A 19,038-nucleotide genomic window follows, 5' to 3' on the forward strand; every position below is an offset into this window, starting at 1 on the left:
TTCTTGAGGGTTTTTATCAATAAAGGATGCTGTATTTTGTCAAATGCTTTCTCTGCATCTATTGAGAAGATCATATGGTTCTTGTCCTTTCTTTTATTGATGTGATGAATCATGTTGTTTTGCGGATATTGAACCAGTGCGTGCGAGAGAATCTTAAGCAGGTTTCACGTTCAGTGCAAGCCTGACTCAGGGCTTGATTCCATGACCCTGGGATCATGACCTGAGCCCTAAACAAGAGTCAGAAACTTAGCAGACTGAAGCCACCCAGCCGCCCCTGGCTGGTGATTTATTAAAGCTTGATGGGTTGAAAACTAGTTTATATGAAGCAATTTGAAGGAATGCTAGATGTGTAAAATATGCTATTTTTGCTGTAATTAATGATATTACTACTAGAAATGATGATGGCAGCTCTAGAAAAAACACGTATGGGCTGAATTTGGTGTTCTCTCTGGCTAAATTGCTCATTTCTCAGATCTTTGTGGGGCTGGCTCTTCTGGTCATCCTGGGTTCAGCTTTTCTGTCACCTCTTCAGAGGTGATTTTCAGTCACATGACATGATTGTAATTTCTTTTCACTAGAATACTTACCGTGCTATTTTCCTGTTTATTTTCTACTTCGTTCGGCTCTCTCTTCCCCCAGAATGTCAACGTCCTGTGAAAAGGGCCTTATCTGACTCATTCAGTGCTCCCTCCTCTAGAACCCAGAGCAGTACCTGTCACATAATAGATGCTCAAGAAATAAATGCTTCCTGAATAAGTAATGAACGAGATCATTTAATTTTTATAATAACCCTGTAGGCAAAAATACACTTTACACATGAAGAACCATGTGGAATGATATCAAGTAATTTGCCCAGTGAAGCTGCTGGGGTGTTTGAATGAGCATCATAATGTTAATACACCTGTTACGCTTACAAGAAACGGGAAATCTAATCGCTTATGTCTCTTCACCTCTAGACACGAATGGCCTAAATATTTGCTAGACAGGTATCTTTGTTGTCTTTAATTTCTCTAGAGGGGACTCCAGTTCTCAATTCATAACATGGTTTAATTTTAGTGCCTCAAAACCTTCGCTGTCTTTCCAGTACCATTAATTTTTTTAGTGTAATTAAAATTAAAAATAGTTTCCTTATAAAAGCAGTACTTACTGTAAAAAATCGGTAAGAAAGAAACACGAAAAAAATTAATCCATTCACAATTTGGCACCCAGGTAATTACAACATCTTGCTAATCACCCCTGGTAATGTATGATAGACAAAGAAATGTTTTAAAATAAAATAATTTCTTACATGCTTTTCATTATATTTCCCAATGTTTACCTAATGTTTAGGTATTTCCCCTCAGTGTTCATCTATATAACACTGAAAGTCTGTATGATATTACTATGATGTGAAAGGACACATCACAACTTACTGAATGAAGGGGAGGGGCTGGGGATGTAGGGGGTCACAAGGTACAAACTTCCAGGAACAAGACACATAAGCCACAATGACTGTAGCTGACACTGCCGTGTGATGTGTGTGGAAGTTGTAAAGAGAGTAGATCCTGAGAGCTCTCATCACAGGGAAAGAATTTATTTTCTTTCTTTCTTTTAGTTTTTTCTATCTACATGAGATGGTGCGTGCTCACTAAACTTACTGTGGTAACCATTTCACAATATGTGTAAGTCAAACCATTATGCTGTGTACCCTAAACTTATGCAGTACTGTGTATCAATTATATTTCAATAACACTGGAGAGCAAACAAACAAGTAAATAAAATAACTTACTGAATCAAAGCCATATTTTTAGATTTTGAATTTCTCACTCTCCTTCCCATACCTCTCTTTTTTTTTCTTTCCTTCCTTCTTTTTTTTTTTAATTTTTTTTTTAATCTTTATTTATTTTTGAGACAGAGAGAGACAGAGCATGAACAAGGGAGGGTCAGAGAGAGAGGGAGACACAGAATCTGAAGCAGGCTCCAGGCTCTGAGCTGTCAGCACAGAGCCCGACGCGGGGCTCGAACTCACGGACTGTGAGATCATGACCTGAGCCGAAGTCGGCTGCTTGACTGACTGAGCCACCCAGGCACCCCACTTTCGTTCCTTCTTAAATCAGTGTACAAGCAACAGTGCAATGAACATCCTGTTTCATGGGTCTTTGGACACTTACCTGATTATTACATTAGAATAAATGCCTAGGGGTGCCTCAGAGGCTTAGTCAGTTAAGCCTTCAACTTGATTTCAGCTCAGGTCATGATCTCATGTTTCATGGGATCAAGCCCCACGTCAGGCTCTGTGTTGATGGCTCAGAGCCTGCTTGGGATGGTTTCTCTCTCTCTCTGCCCCTCTCCCACTCGCTTTCTTTCTCTCCCTCAAAATAAATAAATAGACATTTTAAAAAAGAAGAAGAAGAAATGCCTAAAAGTTTATTTGTTCAAGGATCTTATTCCAGTTTTTGTTATTTTTGTTGCATTTTTGCCCCTCTGCTAATCTGTATTTAACATTTTTAATAATGTATAGGGCAACTGTTTGGGGTTGGGACAGATGAGATGGACTATATTTAGCCACTAAGTAGCTATGTGACCTTGGGTAAGTTACTTAGGTCTCATTTACCTTTATACATACAAAATTATGATAATTACTTTATAGGGCTGTTATTAGCATCAAGTGAGTTGAGTAGGTAAAATATGTACCACAGTGTCTGGCACTTGGTGAATATTTGATAAATGGTAATTATTATAATTCACAGAAAGTTTAAATGTTTACATAGTCATATTTCTTTTTCTTTCTTTTTCTTTTTTTTTAGGTTGTAGCAAAATGTGCTTGTTTTTTTTTTTTAAATATAAAATTTATTGTCAAATTCGTTTCCATACAACACCCAGTGCTCATCCCAACAGGTGCCCTCCTCAATGTCCATCACCCACCCTCCACTCCCTCCCACCCTCCCATCAACCCTCAGTTTATTCTCAGTTTTTCAGAGTCTCTTATGGTTTGGCTCCCTCCCTCTCTCTCTTTTTTTTTTCTCCTTCCACTCCCCCATGGTCTTCTGTAAAGTTTCTCAGGATCCACATAAGAGTGAAAGCCTATGGTATGTGTCTTTCTCTGTATGACTTATTTCACTTAGCATAACACTCTCCAGTTGCATCCATGTTGCTACCAAAGGTCATATTTCATTCTTTCTCATTGCCAAGCAGTATTCCATTGTGTATATAACCACAATTTCTTTATCCATTCATCAGTTGGTGGACATTTAGGCACTTTCCATAATTTGGCTATTGTTGAAAGTGCTGCTATAAACATTGGGGTACAAGTGCCCCTATGCATCAGTACTCCTGTATCCCTAGGGTAAATTCCTAGCAGTGCTATTGCTGGGCCATAGGGTAGAACTATTTTTAATTTTTTGAGGAACCTCCGGCTGTTTTCCAGAGTGGCTGTACCAGTTTGCATTCCCACCAACAGTGCAAGAGGGTTTCCGTTTCTCTACATCCTCTCACACATCTATAGGCTCCTGATTTGTTCATTTTAGCCACTCTGACTGGTGTGAGGTGATATCTGAATGTGGTTTTGATTTGTATTTCCCTGATGAGGAGTGATGTTGAGCATCTTTTCATGTGCCTGTTGGACATCTGAATGTCTTCTTTGGAGAAGTGTCTATTCATGTTTTCTGCCCATTTCTTCACTGGATTATTTGTCTTTCAGGTGTGAAGTTTGGGGAGTTATTTATAGATTTTGGATACTAGCCCTTTGTCTGATATGTCATTCACAAATATCTTTTCCCATTCCGTTGGTTGCCTTTTAGTTTTGTTGGTTGTTTCCTTTGCATTGCAGAAGCTTTGTATCTTGATGAGGTCCCAATTGTTCATTTTTGCTTTTAATTCCCTTGCCTTTGGAGATGTGTCAAGTAAGAAATTGCTGCAGCTGAGGTCAGAGACGTTTTTTCCTGCTTTCTCTTCTAGGGTTTTGGTGGTTTCCCCCTGAGATCAGGAACACAACAGGGATGTCCACTCTAACTGCTGTTGTTTAACAGTGTTGGAAGTGCTAGCATCAGCAATCAGACAACAAAAGGAAATCAAAGCCATCAAAATTGGCAAAGATGAAGTCAAGCTTTCATTTTTTGCAGATGACATGATATTATACATGGAAAATCTGATAGACTCCACCAAAAGTCTACTAGAACTCATACATGAATTCAGCAAAGTCACAGGATACAAAATCAATGTACAGAAATCAGTTGCATTCTTATAAACTGATAATGAAGTGACAGAAAGACAAATAAAGAAACTGATCCCATTCACAGTTGCACCAAGAAGCATAAAATACCTAGGAATAAACCTAACCAAAGATGTAAAAGATCTGTAATGCTGAAAACTATAGAAAGCTTATAAAGGAAATTGAAGAAGATATAAAGAAATGGAAAAATACTCCGTGCCCATGGATTGGAAGAATAAATATTGTTAAAATGTCAATACTACCCAAAGCTATCTACACATTCAATGCAATCCCAATCAAAACTGCACCAGCATTCTTCTCAAAGCTAGAACAAGCAATCCTAAAATTTGTATGGAACCACAAAAGGCCCCGAATAGCCAAAGTAATTTTGGAGAAGAAGACCAAAGCAGGGGGCATCACAATCCCAGACTTTAGCCTCTACTAGAAAGCTGTAATCATCAAGACAGCATGGTATTGGCACAAAAACAGACACATAGACCAATGGAATAGAATCGAGACTCCAGAGTTAGACCCACAAAAGTATGGCCAACTAATCCTTGACAAAGTAGGAAAGAATATCCAATGGAAAAAAATCCCTTTAACAAATGGTGCTGGGAGAGCTGGACAGCAACATGCAGAAGAATGAAACTAGACCACCTTCTTACAACATTCACAAAAATAAACTCAAAATGGAAAAAGGACCTGAATGTGAGACAGGAAACCATCATATTTATTTTTCTGTAGTCACAGGTCCTATGCTTAGGAATTACTCTAAGGTTATAGGAATATTCACCTGTATTTTCTTCTGGAAAATTACAGAACTTCTATGTTTTTATATTTTACATGTAAGATCTTTAATGTGTATGGGATATTTTGCTGTTCATTATGAAGTGATCATCTAATTATATATATTTTTTCCTTATATGGTTAATCAGTTTTCCCAACGTTTAATGAACTACCATCATCCTCAAAGACTTGGGTTGCTATTTTTATTATATACAAAATTCCCCCCCACACATGAATTCATTCTCGCCTTTTTTGTTTCATGGATGTGTCTAACTCGTTCTGCATTTAATACTGCTTTGTTTTATTTATTGCAACTTTTAGAATATGTGTTGGGGTGCCTGGGTGGTTCAGTTGGTTAAGCATCCGACTTCAGCTCAGGTCATGATCTCACTGCTCATGAGTTTGAGTCCTGCATTGGGCTCTAGGCTGACAGCTCAGAGCCTGGAGCCTGCTGAGGATTCTGTGTCTCCCTCTGTGTCTGCCCCTCCCCCATTCATACTCTGTCTCTCTCTCTCTCAAAAATAAATAAACATTAAAAAATAAAAAAAAGAGTATGTGATAATATCTGACAGAGGAAGAAATGCTGGCTTATAATGATATTTTCCAAAGTTTCTAAGATACTCTTGTATATCAGTATTTTGACATTAACACTAAACCACAAACTGATGCTTAAAATAATCATGAATGCATTAAAAAATAATAGCATTAAAAATTGTTCAATTTGATGGAGAATATCTTTTATAGTACCCTATTCCCATGCAGAAAACATAGCACATACCTTTGTTCATGTTCTTCAATAAAAGTACCTCAGAAAAACCTAATTATCTTAATATTAATGGTGAATATTGCTTGTTAAGATTATTTCTAGGTATTTCACAATTTTTGCCCTTGTGAATGCTATCTCTTTGACCATTGTGGTTATTGCTTTTACATAGAAATTTATTTATTTTTTAGAAATTGCTATTGTCACAAACCACCTTACTGAACAATCTGCTCTTAAAATTTTAAACTGATTTTGTGTGTCAACTATCTTCAATTTAAAAAATTTAAGACCTGAGAGGAGGAAGATGGCGGTGGCGTAGGAGGACGCTGGGCTCACCGTGTCCTGCTGATCACTTAGATTCCACCCACACCTGCCTAAATAACCCATAAAACCACCAGAAGACTAGCAGAATGGATTCTCTGGAGCCAAGTGTAGACCAGAGGTTCACAGAAGAGGGTAGGAAGGGCGGAGAGGCAGTGCGCGCTACATGGACTGGCAGGAGGGAGCCGGGGCACAGGGGCAGCCCACCGGTGAAGCAGAGCCCCTGAGCCTGGCCTGCAAAAGTGGAGGGGCTGGACGGAGTGTGTTCGGACAGCAAGCGGGACTTAACATCTGGAAGGTTATAAGCTAACAGCTCTGCTCGGAGAGCAGGAGGGCTGGAGGACAACGGGAGGGAGAGTTGTTGAACCCGGACAACAGAGCTCAGCTTGGTGGGGAACAAAGGTGCTCACCAATGCCATCTCCCTTGCCCATCCCCCAGCCAAAATCCCAAAGGGAACCAGTTCCTGTCAGGGAACTTGCTTGCACCGAGCAAACACCCAACGCTGAGCTTCTGCGGATCCATCTCTCCAGCGGTGGGTCTGACTCACTCCCAGTGCCCCAGGGCTCCTCCTGAAGTGTATCACCAAAGGAAAAGTGAGCTGAGTCTGCCCCTCCCGCCCCTGTGCATCTTGCCAATCCACCCCAGCTAATACACGAGATCCCCAGCACCACAAGCCTGGCAGTGTGCAAGTAGCCCAGATGGTCCATGCCACCCCAGTGTGAATCCTGCCCCTAAGAGAGGGGAAGAGAAGGTACACACCAGTCTTACTGTGGCCCTGTGGTGGGCTGGGGACAGACATCAGGTCTGACTGCAGCCCAGGCCATCAACGCAAGTTATTCAAGACAGCACAGGGGAAGTGCCCTGCAGTTCCGCACCACTCCAGGGACTATCCAAAATGACTAAAGGGAAGAATTCCCCTCAAAAGAATCTCCAGGAAATAACGACAGATAACAAATTGATCAAAAAGGATTTAAACAATATAACAGAAAGTGAATTTAGAATAATAGTCATAAAATTAATCACTGGGCTTGAAAACAGTATAAAGGACAGCAGAGAATCTATTGCTACAGAGATCAAGGGACTAAGGAACAGCCAGGAGGAGCTAAAAAATGCTATAAATGAGCTGCAAAATAAAATGGAGACAACCACAGCTCGGATTGAAGAGGCAGAGGAGAGAATAGGTGAACTAGAAGATAAAATTATGGAAAAAGAGGAAGCTGAGAAAAAGAGAGATACAAAAATCCAGGAGTATGAGGGAAAAATTAGAGAACTAAGTGATGCACTAAAGAGAAATAATCTACGCATAATTGGTATTCCAGAGGAGGAAGAGAGAGGGAAAGGTGCTGAAGATGTACTTGAGGAAATCATAGCTGAGAACTTCCCGGATCTGGGGAAGGAAAAAGGCATTGAAATCCAAGAGGCACAGAGCACTCCCTTCAGACGTAACTTGAATCGATCTTCTACACGACATATCATAGTGAAACTGGCAAAATACAAGGATAAAGAGAAAATTCTGAAAGCAGCTAAGGATAAACATGCTCTAACATATAAAGGGAGACTGATAAGACTTGTGACGGATCTCTACTGAAACTTGGCAGGTCAGAAAGGAATGGAGGAAATCTTCAATGTGATGAACAGAAAAAAATATGCAGCCGAGAATCCTTTATCCAGCAAGTCTGTCATTTAGAATAGAAGGAGAGATAAAGGTCTTCCCAAACAAACAAAAACTGAAGGAATTCATCACCATTAAACCAGCCATACAAGATCCTAAGGGGGATCCTGTGAGACAAAGTACCAGAGACATTGCTACAAGCATGAAACCTACAGACATTGCAAAGACTCTAAACTCATATCTTTCTATAATAACACTGAATGTAAATGGACTAAATGCGCCAATCAAAATACATAGGGCATCAGAATGGATAAAAAAACAAGACCCATCTATTTGCTGTCTACAAGAGACTCATTTTAGACCTGAGGACACCTTCAGATTGAAAGTGAGGGGATGGAGAACTATTTATCATGCTACTGGAAGTCAAAAGAGAGCTGGAGTAGCCATACTTATATCAGACAAACCAGACTTTAAATTAAAGGCTGTAACAAGAGATAAAGAAGGGCATTATATAATAATTACAGGGTCTATCCATCAGAAAGAGCTAACAATTATAAATGTCTATGTGCCGAATATGGGAACCCCCAAATATAGAAAACAATTACTCACAAACATAAGCAACCTTATTGATAAAAATGTGGTAATTGCAGGGGACTTTAACACCCCACTTACAGAAATGTATAGATCATCTAGACACACGGTCAATAAAGAAACAAGGGCCCTGAATGGTACATTGGATCAGATGGACTTCACAGATATATTTAGAATTCTGCATCCCAAAGCAGCAGAATATACTTTCTTCTCGAGTGCACATGGAACATTCTCCAAGATAGATCACATACTGGGTCACAAAACAGCCCTTCATAAGTATACAAGAATTGAGATCATACCATGCATACTTTCAGACCACAATGCTATGAAGCTTGAAATCAACCACAGGAAAAAGTCTGGAAAACCTCCAAAAGCATGGAGTTTAAAGAACACCCTACTAAATAATGAATGGGTCAACCAGGCAATTAGAGAAAAAATTAAAAAATATATAGAAACAAACAAAAAGGAAAATACAACAATCCAAATGCTTTGGGATGCAGCGAAGGCAGTCCTAAGAGGAAAATACATTGCAATCCAGGCCTATCTCAAGAAACAAGAAAAATCCCAATACAAAATCTAATAGCACACCTAAAGGAAATAGAAGCAGAACAGCAAAGAAACCCTAAATCCAGCAGAAGAAGAGAAATAATAAAGGTCAGAGCAGAAATAAACAATATAGAATCTAAAAAAACTGTACAGCAGATCAATGAAACCAAGAGTTGGTTTTTTGAAAGAAAAAACAAAATTGATAAACCTTTAGCCAGGTTTCTCAAAAAGAAAAGGGAGATGACCCGAATAGATAAAATCATGAATGAAAATGGAATTATTACAACCAATCCCTCAGAGATACAAGCAATTATCAGGGAATACTATGAAAAACTATATGCCAACAAATGGGACAACCTGGGAGAAATGGACAAATTCCTAAACACCACACACTTCCAAAACTCAATCAGGAGGAAATAGAAAGCTTGAACAGACCCATAACCAGTGAAGAAATTGAATCGGTTATCAAAAATCTCCCAACAAATAAGAGTCCAGGACCAGATGGCTTCCCAGGGGAGTTCTACCAGACGTTTAAAGCAGAGATAATACCTATCCTTCTCAAGCTATTCCAAAAACTAGAAAGGGAAGGAAAACTTCCAGACTCATTCTATGAAGCCAGCATTACTTTGATTCCTAAACCAGACAGAGACCCAGTAAAAAAAAGAACTACAAACCAATATCCCTGGTGAATATGCATGCAAAAATTCTCAATATGATACTAGCAAATCGAATTCAACAGCATATAAAAAGAATTATTCACCATGATCAAGTGGGATTCATTCCTGGGATGCAGGGCTGGTTCAACATTTGCAAATCAATCAACATGATACATCACATTAATAAAAGAAAAGAACCATATGATCCCATCAATCAATGCAGAAAAAGCATTTGACAAAATTCAGCATCATTTCTTAATAAAAACCCTACAGAAAGTCGGGATAGAAGGAACATACTTAAACATCATAAAAGCCATTTATGAAAAGCCCACAGCTAACATCATCCTCAATGGGGAAAAACTGACAGCTTTCCCCCTGAGATCAGTAACACGACAGGGATGTCCACTCTCACTGCTGTTGTTTAACATAGTGTTGGAAGTGCTATCATCAGCAATCAGACCAAAAAAAAAAAAGATATCAAAGGCATCAAAATTGGCAAAGCTGCAGTTAAGCTTTCACTTTTTCCAGATGGCATGATATTATACATGGAAAACCCGATAGACTCCATCAAAAGTCTGCTAAAACTGATACATGAATTCAGCAAAGTTGCAGGATACAAAATCGATGTACAGAAATCAGTTGCATTCTTACACACTAATAATGAAGCAACAGAAAGACAAATAAAGAAACTGATCCCATTCACAATTGCACCAAGAAGCATAAATACCTAGGAATTAACCTAAGCAAAGATGTAAAAGATCTGTATGCTGAAAACTATAGAAAGCTTATGAAGGAAATTGAAGAAGATATAAAGAAATGGAAAAACATTCAGTGCTCATGGGTTGGAAAAATAAATATTGTCAAAATGTCAATACTACCCAAAACTATCTACACATTCAATGCAATCCCAATGAAAATTGCACCAGCATTCTTCTCGAAGCTAGAACAAGCAATCCTAAAATTCGTATGGAACCACAAAAGGCCCCAAATAGCCAAAGTAATTTTGAAGAAGAAGACCAAAGCAGGAGGCATTACCATCCCAGACTTTAGCCTCTACTAGAAAGCTGTAATCATCAAGACAGCATGGTATTGGCACAAAAACAGACACATAGAACAATGGAATAGAATGGAGACTCCAAAGTGGGACCCACAAAAGTATGGCCAACTCATCTTTGACAAAGTAGGAAAGAATATCCAGTGGAAAAAAGACAGCCTCTTTAACAAATGGTGCTGGGAGAACTGGACAGCAACATGCAGAAGGTTGAAACTAGACCACTTTCTCACACCATTCACAAAAGAAACTTAAAATGGATAAAGGACCTGAATGTGAGACAGGAAACCATCAAAGCCCTAGAGGAGAAAACAGGAAAAGATCTCTCTGACCTCAGCTGTAACAATTTCTTACTTGACACATCCCCAAAGGCAAGGGAATTAAAAGCAAAAATGAACTATTGGGACCTCATCAAGATACAAACTTCTGCACAGCAAAGGAAACAACCAACAAAACTAAAAGGTAACCAACGGAATGGGAAAAGATATTTGCAAATGACGTATCGGACAAAGGGCTAGTATCCAAAATCTATAAAGAGCTCACCAAACTCCACACCCGAAAGACAAATAATCCAGTGAGGAAATGGGCAGAAAACATGAATAGACACTTCTCTAAAGAAGACATCCAGATGTCCAACAGGCACATGCAAAGATGCTCAACGTCGCTCCTCATCAGGGAAATACAAATCAAAACCACACTCAGATATCACCTCACGCCAGTCAGAGTGGCCAAAATGAACAAATCACGAGACTATAGATGCTGGCGAAGATGTGGAGAAACAGGAACCCTCTTGCAGTGTTGGTGGGAATGCAAACTGGTGCATCCACTCTGGAAAACAGTCAGAGGTTCCTCAAAAAATTAAAAATAGACCTACCCTATGACCCAGCAGTAGCACTGCTAGGAATTTACCCAAGGGATACAGGAGTACTGATGCATAGGGGCACTTGTACCCCAATGTTTATAGCAGCACTCTCAACAATAGCCAAATTATGGAAAGTGCCTAAATGTCCATCAACTGATGAATGGATAAAGAAATTGTGGTTTGTATACACAATGGAGTACTACGTGGCAATGAGAAAGAATGAAATATGGCCCTTTGTAGCAACATCGATGGAACCGGAGAGTGTGATGCTAAGTGAAATAAGCCATACAGAGAAAGACAGATACCATATGTGTTCACTCTTACGTGGAGCCTGAGAAACTTAACAGGAACCCATGGGGGAGGGGAAGGAAAAAAAAAAAGAGGTTAGAGTGGGAGAGAGCCAAAGCATAAGAGACTCTTAAAAACTGAGAACAAACTGAGGGCTAATGGGGGGTGGGAGGGAGGGAAGGGTGGGTGATGGGTATAGACGAGGGCACCTGTTGGGATGAGCACTGGGTGGTGTATGGAAACCAATTTGACAATAAATTTCGTATATTTAAAAATAAATAAATAAATAAATAAATAAATAAATAAATAAAAATCCAGTTAGTATTCTCATTTCCCCCAACTGTCTTACACAGACAACATACATATATATTTGGTCTATGTGTTTAATCAGCAGGCAAATAAATTCCAAATATTATAATTAAAAAATAAAAATAAAATAAACATAAAATAATTTAAAAAATAAAAAATTAAGACCTGATTCTGTTGTATTTTTTAAGGAGGTAATCAATATTATTTGCAGATATAATGACTCAGTCATTATATATCTAATATTCATAACTCCTTTTTTCTTATTTTAGCACATTGGTTAGAACATTTAAGACATTGTGTAATAACAGCAACAGAACCGTCATGCTTTCTGTCTTTGCTGATGATGTCCTGTCTGCCACAGGAGAGCCATGCCTGGTCTCTTTCCAGCACGACCTTCCTTTAACGCTTATATTTAATCATGTTCTTTTACATGCTCTCATCAGCAGAAACAGAACAGTGGCTCATCATTTCCTTCTCCACATCGACAGGATTTTCCTCAGTGACAAGCAGCTATTTCAGTCAAAAATTGTATGTGTTCTAGATTTTCCAGTGGCTGATTTTAAGGGGGAAAAACGGTCTATTTCATTTTTGTTGTTTTCTGTTACCTTTGCAGAGGAAAGGCTGATGATGTGTTGATCTTTCTCATTGGTTACGATCTCGGTGATACTGAACATGTGCCCCACAAGTTTCCCCACCGGCTTGGTGCTGATGTTGGGATGCCACAGCCGGAGTACCTTGTCGTCTCCTAACAAGGAGGACATGGGGAGGTTATTTGTTTTCTCAGGGATACAGACAGCTGTACGGACAGCTGGTCAAAGTTTAAAAAGTGCCTCTCACTCAGTCATATCCTTCTCATCCTTCTAATACCAAATCACATTCTGCTTCTTCCAGGATGCCGTCTATGATTGACTTGCTAAGAGGCCGGGCTTGCTTTAGGGCCACTTCCTCCTGTCAGGCTGTTTTGCAATAATTGTATTTACACACACGAATGTGAATTCTTATAAATATTTTATGAGTCCTTTTCTTGATTCAGTACTTTCCCACTCATTCATGCATTAATGCATTATTTATATTTTATTTACTTCCCAAGGTATTTTAGACAGATGTTCTTTTGTCTTCACATTGAGAGGAAGAGGAAAATTGCACATAATCTCTACCATTATAACAAATCAACTGTTTTCCTGTCTCCATCTTCCCTTCTAGCACATATCCATAAGCATCTATAATTTACACATACTTACTATCATAGCATACATACTATTTTTTAATTGTTAAAATCATATGCGTAGACGGTAAAAGATTTAACAACACAAAAGGCTATAATTTTGTCAAAAATGTCTTCTTTTCCCTCAGAATCCCTACTTCACCTCCCTATAGATAATCACTGCTAACTGTTTTCTCCCTCTTTTTTAAAAATAAACTTTTTATTTTCAGAGTTAAGGAAAACACTTTTCCATTCGTATTGAAATGCGTTGAATTATTTTTAGGGGGTATTTAGATTACCATTTCTCAACAACAAAAAATCACTATTACTAACTTTTATCTTTGATATACACATTTAAAAAATATAAATGTTTCCAAAATTTAAAAAAATCACTGTTTTTTAAAATGTATTTTTACCAAGAAATCACAGCATGCTATCTTGAATGCAGAGAGAGACCAACCGTGTTATTATATGTGGGGATTACAAGGCAAGTTGCTTTCTGTTTTCTCCCCCAGGGTTATTGAAATATAATTGACATACAACATTGTGTGAGTTTAAGGTATGCAACATGATTATGTGATATAAGTATATATTGCAAAGTGAGGTTAGTTAACACATGACCACCTCACAGTTACTTTTTTTCCTTGTCGTCAGAACTTTTTAAGGTTTGCTGTCTTCATAACTTTCAACTCTACAATACAATACTGTTAACTATAGTCACCATGTAGACTTTATATCCCCAGAACTTATTCATCTTATCACTGGAAATTTGTATCCTTTTGTAAAATACAAATTTTATATGTTCAATATAATTCATACTATACACACACACACACCATTTTTTTTTTTTTTGCATTTGTGGAAAAGCACAGGTCCCCACCTTCATAATTATCATTTTGGCTGCTACATCATCATGTTTTAACATTTCCTATCAATAAATGTTCCTGCTAATTCTAGTCTTTCACTTTATTCAGCAACTTACGTATTTTTTTCTTCTTTTAGATATTGTTATTGAGGATAAATTTCCATGTTGTTAGGTTGTTTTCTAAAATGGTCATACGAAATTCCAAAGCCATCAACTATATATGATTATACCAGTTTCATCAAACTTAGGCCAGCAAATGGATTTTATCGTAATTTAAAATGTTTGCTATTTTAATGTCTAAAATGAACTATGTTTTTATTTAATTTATATGACAACTGATGCTGCTGAATTTTTTCTCCCACGTATATCTGCTATTGTATCTCCTCCTATGAATTATTTAATCATATACTTTACCCATGGTCTATTAGAATTCTGATGATCTTAAAAATTAAAATCTAATAAAATTTTATTATCATATGCATACACACACACACGTCCACTTTTATGATAAAGACTAGCTAGTTGTTTACCAACTCTTATTGTCTCTTACTGGGTACACAGCTGGACTATATTTCCCAGACTCCCTAGCAGTTAGGTGTGATCAGATTACTGACTTTAAGCCAGTGAACTAAGAGAATTGATATCAGATTTGACATGAGTAAGAGAAATACATTTCCATTTTGCTTGAGTCATTATACATTTGGGGATTTATTGTAAGGAATAAGTTTAAGAATTCTCTGACCTTGCACCAATGGGTTAAAAGGCTTAGAGTGGAAAGCTGCCACAGGGTAAAAGTGCCTCCAGAGTAGAACAAAGCATAGAGCAGAGTGGAAAGCCCCTTGCACAGGAGGAAACTGTCCAAGAACAGATAGAGGTGGAAAGCTGCTGCAGCAAGGTGAAAGCGCTGAGAGCTAGTTAACAACAAAAATGCCTTGTTAACCCTGAGGTAGCATGTTCTATTTGTCTTAGCACCTAGAAAAGTTAAGATAAACAGATACAGGACCTGGTGCCTGTAGTAAATGGCCATGTGCTCAGTGCCAGGACTTTGATTTGTATTGATCCTAACACCTAACACCTCATACCTTTAAAACCCCCTTTCTCTCACACACATGAGTTAATGATCACTGTTTTATTGTCTCTTTAATGATCACTATTTTATTGTCCATCACATTTTTAAGCCTTCTGATCCTAATAAATACCGAGCAAAGATCCTCGGGTTCTTGTATCCTCCTGGACATTAGCCTCTCTCGTATTCAATTTTGTGTCCACTCTCTTGCTGGACAAGAGAGAACTCCAGACTCAAAGTCTGTGACAATTTATTTGTTACAGCATTATCTAAACTAATGCGTAGTTGTAATCTAATTATTTTAAACAAGCAACCTAAACCATGTATAATAGTTTACAAAATATAGAATATTTATTTTATTAAGCTTATTTATTTTAGGAAAGAGAGAGAGAGAGGAGAGAATGAGTGGGGGAGGAACAAAGAGAGAGAGACAGAGACAGAGAATCCCCAGTAGGCTCCATGCTGAGAGTGCAAAGCCTTATGCGGGGCTCGAACTCATGAACTACAAGATCATGACCTGAGTGGAAATCAAGAGTTGGACCCTTAGCCAACTGAGCCACCCAGTTGCCCCCCAAATACAGAATATTTTTAATATATTGGATGTCCCATTTCACAAATAATTAAATGTCATTTTGAGTCATATAAAATCATCAAAGAATTTCAAGTTGGAACCCTAGGAATATATAATCCAACTCTCTTATATCAGAAAAGAAACTAACTCCTACATATTAAGTGATTTTCAATTAAATGATTTACTTTAATGATTTAAGTGTGATTTGTCCAGAATCACATATCAGAAAATGGTATCACATTAGGAATATTATGGCACATTCTTGATAATTTATTATCAAGGACCTTCAGGGCACTAGAAAAATAAGATTGTACAATAACATTATAACTTAAGGTATAATTTATATATAAGTTATATAAGACACAATTTGTGTATTAAAAAATACAAAATTCAAAGTGGCCATGTTAGTTAATCAGGTATCACATATTTGGCCACCCACAGGATGAATTTGCTGATATATATTGGATTTTTTTTATGGAAATACACTTACCCACACCAGTCAGTTAGGGAGGAGAGTTAGATAACTTACCAGCTGGACATTTATAGACCAAAGAAATGTTCTAGACACAAATGTTTTCATAATTCTATGACTATTTTGCCAGGTTCCATAAAAAGAAAAAGGAACATAGTATTTTCTTTCTCTCCTTTGAGTATTCCAATCCATTCTTCAAATCTTAGCATACCTTTACCTCCAAGAATATTTCAAAATGTCTTCATATTCTTTAAAACCAAGTGCCCCTGCCTATGTGTTCCCTGCCCCAGCATGTTTTATAATTAATTATTCATTTTTCTCTACCATCCACTCGAGGGCAGAACTTTTTCTTTTTTATCATAGTATCTCAAGTGTGTAATCTACAGTGGGAATTCAAATATTTATTGAACAACTTCCACAACTTCAATCTTGGGATGCTGAATCCTAGCTCAGAAGTTTAACTATCAAGTGGCACAAGACTGGGAAAACATGTATCCAAACAAAAATAAATCTTTGTTGAATGTTCGCCTGATTCCCTCCACTCCAGAAGTCATTGGGTTATGGAATCTTAGTAGAGACAGGCTGAAAAATCTCAGGACACAATTGACTCTTACCTTCTATTTCTCAGGCAACTGGTATGGATTGAATCATGTCTCTCTAGAATTCTTATGGTGAAGCCTTGACCCCCAATGTGATGGTATTTGGAAATGGGGTCTTTGGGAGATAATTAGGTTAAAATGAAGTTTTGAGAGTTGGGCCCTAATGATGGGATTACTGTTCTTATAAGGAGAGACACCAGAGAGCTAGCTCTCATGCTCTCTCTCTCTCTCTCTCTCTTTCTCTCTCTTTGCCATGTGAGGATAGAGGGAAAAAATGGCCATGTGCTGGCCAGCAAGAGAGCTCTCACTAGACATTGACCATGCTGGTACTTTGATCTTGGACTTTCAACCTCTAAAACTGACAAAATAAATTTCTGTTGTTTAAACCATCCAGCCTATAGTATATTGTTATGGTACCCTAAGCTGACCAAGACGGTGACCAAGATATTTTAAGTGGGTAAGGGGGATGTTTTGTTAAATTTAAAACTTCCATGTTGCTCTTATTAACAAGAAAAAAAATATCTTAAGAAATTACTTCATGCTTGGCATTTTGTTAGATGTTGAAAAAATTCTAGATACTGACCCTACTGAAAGTCTTTTTCAGAAGACCAAAACTTATACCTTCTAGAACTTATTTCCAACATTTCCTCCCTAAAGCTGCCCCTGATCACTGTCCCCAGCCTCAGATGGTGTTAGGATTTCTTCCCCATTCTTAGGTTGTTTTCTTCCTGTTTTGCTGATAGCACAAACCCTATTTAATTATTATTATTATTATTATTATTATTATTATTTGCTTAAATATCTGTTTACTCATTATCTGGTGAGTCTTATATTTCTCATTTACAGCAGGGTTTGACAAATAGTAAGTGCTTAATACATGTTTGCTAAGCGAATGAATTGGCTAGTAGAGTCACTCAGGGAGTGCTTACAAAATATGTATGTGGGGAAAGTCTACCTTGATTTGAAACCTGGCTCTATCACTCACTAGCCTTATGGCTTTAAGTAAGTGACTTCATCTCTCTATATCTGGGTTTTCTCATCTGTATATATATCAGGGATGACTGGAACTTTCGTCATAACCTTATTGTGATATTAAATGGGGTCATACATGGATAATCTGAACAGTTCCTGGACTATGAGTGGACTATTACTACGACTCTATTCTTCTTCTTCTAAATCGCTGTCATGTGCAATGTATTTTATATAAAATGTTTGGGGGAGAGAGAGAAGAATGCATTCACAGTGATACAAAACATGCCCTGATCTTGAGAGTTTATAATCTAGTAGAACCACTAAGGCAAGCATGAACGATCTGGAGGTAAAGTAAGCATTCATAGAAAATATTTCAAATCTGAAGGTAGGATTTTCTACTATAAATGATATATTATGGGTCATAAAGGGTTAATTCCTTGTTCTTTTGTTATTTTCCATTTATTTTAGTTTCTCTCTTCCTTTTTTTTTTCCACTGTGATTTAGATAAGGCCACATACAAAGATAGGATTTTCTTTCCTTTAGCAACCTCCTATTTCAGCTGGTGAGTCAGTGGATCCAAATGCCTCACTCTTGATGAGATGAGCTGGCTCAATGCAGAGAGAAAAGCAAGGGAGGGAGAGACTGTGTCAACCAGATTGCTGTGGTCCAGGGGTTGCAAAAAGGGGCTGGGAGCAAAGAGAACTGACTCGAGCTCAGGTTTCCAAGACGACCGGTTGCATGATGAATTGAGGCAAACCATTCTCTTTTCTGGGGCCTCAATTTCCTTATCTGCAAAATTTTGATCTCCCGAGATTCCTTCCTATTCTAAAGTTTTATGATTGTGTGCTGTGGAGGGAGGGGATTACTACAGTGAGAGTACAGAGCAACCAGGAATTTGTAAAGGTAATGAGAAAAACTCCAGATTATCAGCTACATGATTCATACTGAATAATTCCTATAATGCAGTATCTTCCTTGCATTCTCTTTTCATTGGCAAGTATGTTCAGAACCTGAGCCTCAGGCCCACAGGTAGTTGGGCTTTACCACTCCTGGAGGATGAAGCCGGGCTATCCTCAGAAGAAAATCTGTGACTTGTATGACACAGGAAGAGGGATACAATAAAATATTATGACTTGAGAAATGTGGCAAACGAAGAGCTTTGTCCAGTGTGCATTATGAAAGAAACCCATTGTGTGCTACCAGAGTCTTCCAGTTGGGTTTGTTTTTTATTGATAGTAATGGAATCCTTACGTGGTCTGTCTGGTGGTTATTTGGAGCCAGAATGATCAGAAAGGGACATGATACTAAGCTCTA

The 19,038-nt window shown here is 38.0% G+C and overlaps 1 protein-coding gene across 5 annotated transcripts in view; it reads right to left on the minus strand.

Moving 5' to 3' along the window:
• WDR64 (WD repeat domain 64) overlaps positions 1–19,038 on the minus strand; it is a 152,057-nt gene that overhangs the window by 64,452 nt on the left and 68,567 nt on the right. For all 5 annotated transcript variants that reach the window (XM_045049232.1, XM_045049233.1, XM_003999137.5 and 2 more), the window contains one exon: positions 12,581–12,720. In XM_045049232.1, coding sequence (XP_044905167.1) covers positions 12,581–12,720 — 140 coding nt within the window. The remainder of the gene's footprint in view (positions 1–12,580; positions 12,721–19,038) is intronic.

Source organism: Felis catus, chromosome F1, assembly GCF_018350175.1.
Source record: "Felis catus isolate Fca126 chromosome F1, F.catus_Fca126_mat1.0, whole genome shotgun sequence".
NCBI lineage: Eukaryota > Metazoa > Chordata > Mammalia > Carnivora > Felidae > Felis > Felis catus.